The following is a 10,347-nucleotide window of genomic DNA, read 5'->3' on the forward strand; positions in this document are numbered from 1 at the left end:
TCCATGGAGCCCCCTCCTGATTTACACTTGGGTGAGGGTGACCAAAATCCAATGGTGCCAACTTTTATGATTTTATGGAGACTCTTTGGAGGGGTGCAGGAAGTTACTCACCTGAAAGCCACGGTTTTGGGAGTTGAGTGATTCTGAGGGAAGCTTGGCTTTCATTTAAAAAAAGAAAAAAAAAAAAGGAGGTTTCTAGCCCTCCTGATAGCAGAAAGAACCTTGCAATCCTGACTCTGGAAAGCAGCCCTTTTTATAGCCAATCGTGATGGCTTTTGGGGGTGTAGGGAGGGAGGATGGCTGACTCCCAGCTTCTAGAAATCTTGGAGCTAATGGTTCTGGTGGGAGGCCAGAAGGGTTTGTTGGTGTTCCTGATTTGACACCTGCATAACTGGGCTTGATTCATTTCTAGTTTACTCCTATGTAAACTGGATTTCCCACTGGAGCCAGCGGCATATCACCAGGATAAGTAAGGAAAACTTTGGGTGTCTTCAGTGGACCACTGTCAATGCATCTAGGTTCTGATAGACGCATTTAAAGCAGTGTAAGCATGTCCTATAGATTTATGTCAGACTTAGACCCCAGCATATAAAACTAGACTTTGTGCATGCCTCATAGAGTACAATAGTAAATTCTCTGCCTTTGTTGCTAATAGTACCTTAGGCCTCAATTCTCCTTCTGCATAAGTTTTACTCCTTCCAGTGATATGGCACCTTTCCAGTCAATAGGGGTGCAGTGGCAGAGTGGTCACAGTGTCTCCCTACCCAGCCAGAGGAGTGAATTTCAGCTCTGCTTTGCACTGGTGGCCAAGGCTGCCTCCATGTGACCAGTTTTAAATGGGACCCTGGTCCTTCAGGCTAAGGAATCAAAATAGCTGGATGGGATGCTGGCTACCTTGCCTGTCCATACCCCTGCCCCTCCCTCCCTCCCCCCCAGCTGCAGGCCAGTGGTGGGGGGCAATGGGCCACTGAGTCCAAGGGAACCTTGACCTTTGACACCAGTTTGTACCAGCAGAGAATCTTGCCCTTAAAAACCCCAGTCTCCCCTAGTTTCCCTTTGCTGCTACTTTGCTGCTGAAGTCTGTAGGGAAATCGCTATAAGCACCAAACCAAACCTTGTCATCCAATTGAGAGTTGAAGGACAGGATGTTTCCCAGCTTCCTGCCTGTCCACCAGGCTTGTCAACATACTTATGAATCATGGAGTCAGTGGGCAGTGCCTCTTCTACACAGGACCATGTGCATGCGTGCATGTGCATGCAGTGAGTTGTGTAAGCAGTGCAACAGGAGTGGAGACTTTTGTGGTTCTGCTCTTGTGACATGGCCAGGGCTGCCATGGCCAACCTAAGAAGCCATGTCCACACAAGCAATGACACTGTCATTAGGTAAGGTGTTTGCATCTTGGCCTGTCAGAAAATGGGTTTCCTGTGCTGCAAGATTTTTTGTTGTTTCCAAAAGTTCTCCTGTCCCAAATCGGGAAGAAAACTTTAGTTCTTGCAAAAATGTCAGAACCTGATCAACAGAAAGTGAATATTATTTTTATTCAGATCAGTGCAAACATACTTTTGACCTTTCCCTGCACATATCCCTTCTTTTCTCCCCTGTAGTCTTGATCAGTGGTCCTCAACCTTTTTAAACTCAAGGCCCCCATCAGAAAATGCCAGCTCTTCCTTTTCATTCATTGTTTGACTACAGGAAAAAAAACGCCCAGAATATTCCTTTCATTGCAAAGAATTCGGACAGCCCACAACAGGTCAGACATGGTTTTGCCACTATGGCTTCCTATTTGAAATCTCCGATTTGCACACCTAAGTGCTAGTTTTACATGGCACACCCCATGACACCCTTGAAAGAATCTTAAGGGACTCCAGGCTTGCATGAGCCCCCTGACTGAGGATAATTAGTCTGAATACTAAGATTTTGAAACCAATCAAGCAAACAAAAAATGTTGGGGGTTTGAGAAATAAGCTATTTTTTTCCTTTGCCAAAAATGTCCCATTTATTTATTTATTTTTAATTATGAAGATTCCCCTCCCTCAAGTGGTGTTCAAGTGAGGTGATGTGTTGAAGCTGGATGTTGCTTTGTGGACATATTCTGTTCGGGTGATTTGATGTTGTTTGTCAGCATTAAAAAATGGTTTGTTTAAAAAAAATTCCCCGTGCAGCTCAACCCACAACCTGCAGAACCAGAGCAGCAGCTGCCTTGGTCTGCAACATCAAAGCATTCATCAGTGAGGAGCAGTGACACCACTGGCCACCAGAGGGTGCTAGCTACCCACTGGGCACTGTGGCAACCCCACTACATAGTGGCAGCTAAAAGAATTTACCCCTTCAGCGTAAGGGCCTGAAGCCGGTACGGCTTGGGGTCCTTGAGCTTCCTTCCTGCTTCCAGCTCACTGGAGTGATGTGGTTTATGGCAGTGGCCAGTCTTCTGACCTGCTGGACCTCCCCACCCTGCCAGGCCCAGCCCTTGAGTGGCATGCAGTAGGAGGCCAAGTGGAAGCTTAGTTGGTATCTCCTGTTCCCCAGCTGCCTGGCTTGGGCATCTGTTCCTGCTGTGACTAAGGGGCTCAGGAGTCACTCTGATGGGACTGACATGAAGCTCTCAGCCTGCAGCCTGGCAGACCCTGCTCTCCCTTTTCTTTCTATGCTTCTCTTCCTCCCTCCCTCTCTTTCTGGTTCACATGTCCTTCCCAAGCCCAGAGATGAAGCTGAAAATAGAAATGGTGTTGGTTTCTGAACCGGAAGAGCAGCTCAGGGGTGGGGGTGGGAAGCGGATGTGGGGATGAGTCCAGCATAGAGCTGCCACCTGTTCTGGTCAGTTAATGCGCCTTCTTGAAAGGGGCTGGGCAGCTAATGCTGGGCTGATGTTGCCTCCCCTGTGTAGTGAAGTGCTGGGCAATGACTGGCATGTTCTAGCTGCCCAGGCTCCAGCTCGTTGTGTTGGAAAAGCAGCCCTAGGGAGATGTGGGGACAAGTGCAGGCACAGGAGTTGTACTAGAGCTGGTAAGTTTGTCCCAGGACTCCTGCTTGCAGTGCTGAGCTGGGAGATGTGGGTTCAAACCAGCTCTGCCGTGGGCCCTGGGCAAAGATGCTTCTTGATATTCCTCAGTTTCCCCTCCCAACCCTTGGCTGGGTGATTTCATGCCTTGAGCTCCGTAGGGCAGGGACTGTGTGTGTCTGCATTCATGTCCATGTCTATACAGCTCCTAGCACAGCAGGGCCCACCATTTCCGTGCAGATGACAGACTGGGGCAAACCAGGCCACAACCATTTGCCCTGCCTGGTTGCTACCACATTCCCCCCACAACCCACCACAGCTGGATACATCTTCAGGGCAGCTCCTTTCTTCATGGAGCCTGCCCCCCTGGTGACATCCCCTTCAGCACCTATTCTGTCCCCTCATATCCTGTCTCAAATGCATGGGGCATGCTGGGGGTCAGTGGCCAACCCTCTCCCCAACCCTGAGTTCACTGATGGCAGGGAAGGGCTCGGGGGGAGGTGTCCAGGCTTACGGGTCCTCCCACTGTAATGCAACAGGCTGTGTTTGCTCCCCCTCTCCAGGCGCATGTTCCCGTTCCTCAGCTTCAACCTCACTGGGTTGGACCCCGTGGCTCATTACAATGTCTGTGTTGACATCGTCCTGGTGGACCAGCACCACTGGAGGTACCAAGGCGGGAAGTGGGTCCAGTGCGGCAAGGCAGAGGGGAACATGCCAGGTATGAAGTCCCAAATCCAGAGCCACCCACTCCCATCCCTTTCCTTTCCCCAGCCAGCTGTCTCACTCATGGGATGGAGGAGCCCAAGTCCCAACATGAGGGAACCCACTGGCTATAGAAGGATGGGCAGGGCTTGGGGCCATCTCCATCAGGGCTCCTGAGAGAAGCTAGGTGGCCCCCACAAAGTTGGTGCTTCTGCCCTCCCTACGTGTGCATATGGCACATGGTGCTGGGAGATGCCAGGAGAAGAGGGAGCTAGGAGCTCCCCCACAGCAAGAGCTCCTGCACCATCCTCCATAGTGCTTCCCACCAGCTGAGGCTGGAACTGAAGTAGCTGGGAGCTCCTCATGGCCAGGGCCTGAGTAGCATCCTCTGCAGCGCTCTCTGCTTGGAGAAGCTGGGCTTGGAGCAGCCAGGTGCTCTTGTACCATTCCTGCCAGTGACTCCCACTCCAGAAGCTGGGCAGAGGACAGAGGGCTCTGTGACCAGAACAGCCATGGCCAGGCTCTCAGGGTTGTAATTCCCAAGTGGAAGGCAGGCAGGTGGGGAACAGTCCCTTCCCATCTATAAAATGGGACAGATTTTAATGAACTTCCCTGGTTCTGGTCCAGGCTACACCATGCTAGTCCCTTTGTGATGTACTGAGTGATAAGGAGCAGGAGGACACCCCTCCCTTCTGCTTTACCTGCTTGGTGCATAGAGCTTCCCCCTTTCCCCTGCCTCTGTTCTCTCCTGTCCTTACATGATCCCAGCAGGGAACTGGCTGCCCTTGACCTCTGTGGCATTCGCAGGAGCCGGGACTCCCTCTCGTGGACAGAGGAGGTTGTGCAGCAGTGCCCCAGTATCCTGTCTTTGTGCCCCCTGGTGTGAGGGGCCCAGCTTGTCCCCTGGCTGCTCGGGCAGCTCGGCCCATCCTGGTTTGGGGTAGAAGCAAGGGGGAATTTCCTCCCTTGGCAAGAGAAGATGTGATGGTCGTGAACTCGCAAGTGGTGCTCTGCCACTGGGATCCATGCTCTGAGTGGAAGGTCCCAGCCTAGGGGCTCTAGCTAACAGGAGGGGGCTCTGAGGGGCCAGCCCAAAGCTGAAGAGCATTGAGTGGAGGGAGAGGAGTTAGTTGGCAGGCTGGGGGATGGGGCAGTGTTAACCATGGGTTGCCTTGCAGGTAACCGGCTGTACGTCCATCCTGACTCCCCCAACACTGGTGCTCACTGGATGCGCCAGGAGGTCTCGTTTGGGAAGCTCAAGCTCACCAATAACAAAGGAGCATCCAACAATGTCACCCAGGTAACAGTTTCCTCCACCTGGTCCGGGGCTGGCACCACCCCCTGCCACAACACCATACAGAGCTCCCCAGTAGGATGCTAACATTGGTGCCAGCCAGGACCCCAACGGTCAGCAGGTGATCCCTCAGGGCACTGTTTGAACATCCTGAAGAGAATCCCACATGCCCTCAGCAGCCCTCAAACTTTCTGGTGACTCCAGCTGCTGCCTGCTTTTCTCCACTGGCTTTTCAGTGCTGCAAACCTGGCCCCATGCAGACTGCCTTCTCCCCAGTGTCTTCCCTCCACTGCCAGGTGCTGGCTTTTGCTACTCAGTTTACCTGTGGAACTCACTGCTGTATGAGAGCAGTGGAGAGAAGATCGCACCCTGTGGGCCATGAGGTCACTGTTCTGCTCTCCCCCCTTCCCCCTGCCAAAGTTGCCCAGTGGGGATGATGTTGGCCCATGGGTCCAAGTGCCTGATCCCTGCCCTGTTATCAACACCCCTCACCCAGTTGTGCCGCTCCCTCCACAGATGATTGTGCTGCAGTCTCTGCACAAGTACCAGCCCCGGCTGCATGTCACTGAGGTAAAGGATGGTGAGGGGGATGAGTCGTACCCCTCTGCCCACACCCAGACCTTCACTTTCCCTGAGACTCAGTTCATCGCCGTCACAGCCTACCAGAATGCCGATGTAAGTGCAGGAGGGGTGGGGGAGAGTGCCTCCCCATTGCAGTAGCAACCCCTTGAGGGAGGGGCAGGGGTACAGCAGCCACCAGAGGGTACTGTGCCAAGGAGGGCACTGAGGCTGCTGGAAGCTATGGGTGGGATGGTGGCTGGAGCATCACACTTGGCCCCTCCAGTGTGAACTGTCCACAGCCTAGACCCTCTGTCAGGCTGGGATGGGCAGGGTGGGCACTGCGGGAGAGCAAGGGGGTGGGCCAGGACACTGCAGGGGCTTTACTGTGTATGGGAGGGTTACCCAGGGTTTAGGGTGCAGGGAGGTGGGAGGTTGCCTTGGCTCCTGCTCTCTGCCCCTCCCTCATCTTCCAACATAGACACTCTCCCAGGCTCTGCTCTGTCCTTTCCAGATCACTCAGCTAAAGATCGACCACAACCCCTTTGCTAAAGGCTTCAGGGACAACTTTGACTCGTGAGTATCTCCCTTCTGTCCACCTGATATTCATTCCAGCTCCATTCATACCTCAGATCCCATAGGGAAGAACTTCCCCTTCCTCTCCCCAGCCTTTTTCTCCTCCCACTTCTAAAAAATGGCTGGATCTTCCACTGGTATAAATCCTTCTCTTGGCTTTTGGGAGAGAGATGCCAATGTACAGCCCCTTGGCTTCTGGCTCATAAGTCCTTGCTCCCCTGCTCCCTGCATCACTTATGAGCCTCACTTCAACACAGCCTCAGGCTCTGTCCCAGAAGTAGAGCCAGCCATCCAGCCAGGTGCCCCTGGGCAGGCTCATCTTCTCTCCTCGGTTTCCTATGCAAGGATATCCCTGTTACTTGAGTTTGGCCTTTGACCTGGTGTTAACCCTGAGGGCTTTCACCAAGAGGGCAGGCAGGCACCTGGAGCATCTCAGATTTGGGCTCTGAGATGGAGCTGTGGGCCCTTCTGCCCTTCACCCCATGGCAGAGATGCAGTCTAGTGCTGGGGACAGGGCCTCCAGTGACACGGGGGTCTTCTTCCCCCTAGCTTCAGAAGAGGGAGGTCTATTCAACCTCTATGGCACACTGTGCTTTGCCTGCCAGCAAATTCCTCCCATCTCTCCACTGAGCGGGGCTAGGATCCCTTTCCACCCCTCAGCTCACCTCACTTCCTGCAGCACCCCATGGTCCAGGACTAGAGTTCAACCCAGAGCAAGAGACAACCCCCTCCACTCATCATCACTGTCCCCCGAGACATCCATCTTCTCCACCACCACTGCTGCAAGGTCCCAATTGACCCCTGGCCCATCTCTGTTGCCCCCTTCCCTCCCGCAGGCTGTACACGACTTCAGAGAGTGACCGCGTCACCCCGTCCCCACCTGACGCTGCCAGCTGCCAGCAGCTCCTTCCTGGCAGCCGCTTCCAGTCCTTCCTACACGACCAGTACCCGCTGCCCCAGAGCCGCTACTACAATGGAGACCGGGCACCACCCCTGCCTCTACAGCACAAGGACCCTCCCCGCTGGTACTTCACCTCCCAGCAGCCCCCCGCCCCCTCCCTGGATTACGGTACCTATGAGGGCAACTACTCTGGGAACAAGTACATGTCCTATGGCGTCAAGCCCTTCACCTTGCAGGCATCAGCCCACCCGACATTGCCCTACTACCAGGATCACCACCCCTTCAGCTCACCCTCTGCCTGGACCCCTGGTCAGTATCACCCCAAGCCCAGCCCAGGGGCACTGAGCTGGTTCCAGCCCATGCGGGACTTGCGGCCGCTGCCCCCCGGGGAAGAGAAGGGGAAGGACGCAGAGGTGTGGCCCGAGCCAGCCTCGGTAAAGTCAGCCGATTCGTCAGACTCTGGGCTGTATGATGCAGAATGCAAGCGCCGCCGCCTCTCACCCTATGTCTCCAGTGCCGAGAGCTCCCCTCCGGCCCGAAATGGGGACCTCTACGACAAAGAAGGGGGTGGAGATGCTGGCTACTATGGTTTCTATGGCAACTGAGGACAGGCATGTGCTTGTGAGAGGGGCAAGGACTCAGCGATTTCTATGTGATGTTAAAATAAGTTCCCTCTTGCAAACCCTCCCCAGCCCCCAGGTCCTATCAGGGTTGCCCCAGGAAAAGGTGATGTTGGGGGGAGGGAAGCAGGAGCAACAATACAGCTGGAAGGCTGGGTTGTAGTCTCACTGGTCTGTTGCTGATCAGACCCCTCTCCACCCTCTCTTGCACACTTCGGAGACCTCTAGGCACACACCAGTCACTGCTGGATGTGTGAACACCTTTACCATTGTGCTGATAAATTGTGTGTGCTCGTGCACAAATGCACTGATGTGTACATGTGTATACATGAACCATGTGTGCACATGAATCAGGGTGCACTCAAGTATGCACGCACTCCTTTCCCCATCTTCGTGCATAAGTCCAGTCACCCCAGTGTATGGGTACACTTTTGCGTGCTCAATCACAAGCACAGCCAGTAGTGGTGTGTGCACACCAGCATAAGCACAACTGGGCTTGGCTGTGTTCGTAAGTGGGCTCATGACCAAGAGCATTTGCACAGTCAGGCACGAGCAGGCACAGTTTTGCGCACACATACTTACACTTGTGCTTGTGCTCCCTGGCTCTCTCTGGCATGTGCCCAGATGCAGAGAATTGGTCACATGTACTCACAATACATGTGCATGTTCTCGTGGACAAATGTCCTGATATAAGTGCTCACACCAACCACAGTGCAAGGAAGAGGCACTGCACTATGTCAGGCTTTGGCTTATGCCAACCTGTAGGCCCTATTAAGCAGCTGCCATCCCTATCCCTATCACTCCTTGCTCGCAGCAGCAGCAGAAGAAATGATGCATGATCAGACACAGCCATGGACCCTAGCAGGAAACAGCTTGTGGCCTGATTTCCTTCTTTATGAGATGTGCCGCCTTCCAGGTGCTTGCCATAAAGCTGGGCTTGCTGCCTCTGCTTATCCAGAGCAAAAATTGCCCTCACAACTACTGTACGTGTCACCACTCCTCAAGGCAACAGATCTTGATTCCTGCTGTTCAGATATCATCACAACAGCATTCCCCATGCATAGTGACCTCCCACAGCAACAGTCAAAACCCTGTGGGTGGCTTAGGTTGTTCCCAGCAGGTGGCTTCCTGAGGCACCTGCCTGCTGGTGACTAAGAAGAGGTGTTTGCTCCTACTACCTTACTCAGGTTTGGCCTACCTGGCACACGCACAAGCTACTGTGTGTGGCTGTGGTGGCTGGTCTGCCAACTCTCCTCTATCATGTCTAAAGCAAAGTTGTTGGGGGCAGGGGGAGGTCTCGTTGGCTCTACCCTGCACCTCTTCCTTTTAGACCCCCTCCCCATCCCACCCTTGAGACAAGACCCTCAAGATTCCCTCCCTTGCCCCAATCTCCCCTGTGTCTACGAGGCCCAGGCTCATGACGGGTCACTGGGCTTCCCACACCCCAAGCTCATTGGATTGAGCAGGCAGAATCCCTACTGGGGGCCAGGTCCCTTCTCTCCCATCCACGGCATAGGACCCAGCTAGGCAGAGGTGTACCCAGCAGGTTGTTCCCCTTGGGGTGAATGCGGCTGGCTCTGGTGGCTTCCCACTCCTGAGTGCCATGGAGCCCATGCCAGCAAAAGAAAACCAGTATCACTGCTGCCAGGCCTAAAGCTCATTTCCTCTTGGACAGGTGTGCTACAGGGGCCCAGTTTGGCTGAGTATGAGCTGGGTTCCAGTCCCTGTCCTGTAACTAGAGCACCAGGAACTAGTGCCAAAGCCCAGGCTGTGCCTCCTCCCCAAGACCTCATGGCTGCTATGGGTGAGACAGTGGCAGCATGCCCCTGCCCCCCCCGCATGTCCACCCCACTGCTGTAGGTCCGGTCGGGCTGGGAGGCACCAAGAGGCTGGCCACAGCATGACCAGCTCAACCCTTGCTCCACAAAGCATTTGCTGCTTCAGCCCTGGCCAGAAAGGCCTTCCCAGAGTCCTGATGGGCTTCCCAGGCAGGCAGATCCTGTCCATGGCTCACTGAGGGGACACCACAGGAGTGAGAGGCTTGGGCAAGCCATACCGCCATCCAGGCAGTGCCAGGGCCAGGCTCCTGGTACTGGGATGCTGCCCACAAGTATCAGCAAATGCAGGTTGTGGTTACACAGTGGTGCATCTACCCTGGTCCCCGCTCCCCAAATCAGCCCAAAAGAAGCAAGGGGAGGGTGGTGTCTTCCAACTAAATGAAGCATTTAAAGAGCAGGGGAAATGTCCCTCAACCCCCATAGTTTCTCTACTAAAGCCGTTTGGGGAGGAAGGGGAATTCAGTCCTGCAGTAACTGTATTTGACTCTCAGATTCTCCTTCCTAGGGGAGATGCCTCCCACTCCCTCCTTCCCCAGCCCTGCAATATTTAAAAGCCCATATCCTGGGAACACTTGATTAGTATTCAAAAAGATGGATTTCTTTTGTGCAGACAATCAGAGGAAGGTGCCCTATTCCTGCCAGCAGGCAGGGCATAGCCTTCCTCCCAGCCTGTTGCCCAGGCTGTCCTTGCCATGGGCACAGGACCCCGCCCCCCCCAAATCACCAAAACTGTTTACACTCCAAAAAATAAAAAACAGCAACAACAACAAAAAAACCCAAGGAGGAAAAAAAAACATGTAGGTGTAGAACCGTGATGGTCCTCAGTGTTTGGGTGGCTAGTCGATTTTTTTTTTTTTTT

At 53.9% G+C, this 10,347-nt stretch overlaps 1 protein-coding gene across 1 annotated transcript in view; it reads left to right on the plus strand.

The window, feature by feature from the left end:
- The window catches only part of TBX21 (T-box 21), a 35,843-nt gene extending 26,029 nt beyond the window's left edge, over window positions 1-9,814 (plus strand). The window contains exons 2-6 of the mRNA XM_019548344.1: window positions 3,563-3,717; window positions 4,880-5,001; window positions 5,512-5,670; window positions 6,068-6,129; window positions 6,966-9,814. Coding sequence (XP_019403889.1) covers window positions 3,563-3,717; window positions 4,880-5,001; window positions 5,512-5,670; window positions 6,068-6,129; window positions 6,966-7,635 — 1,168 coding nt within the window. The 3' untranslated portion in view covers window positions 7,636-9,814. The remainder of the gene's footprint in view (window positions 1-3,562; window positions 3,718-4,879; window positions 5,002-5,511; window positions 5,671-6,067; window positions 6,130-6,965) is intronic.
- Window positions 9,815-10,347: the final 533 nt, after the last annotated feature.

Source organism: Crocodylus porosus, unplaced genomic scaffold (assembly GCF_001723895.1).
Source record: "Crocodylus porosus isolate Cpor-Errol unplaced genomic scaffold, CroPor_comp1, whole genome shotgun sequence".
Lineage (NCBI taxonomy): Eukaryota > Metazoa > Chordata > Crocodylia > Crocodylidae > Crocodylus > Crocodylus porosus.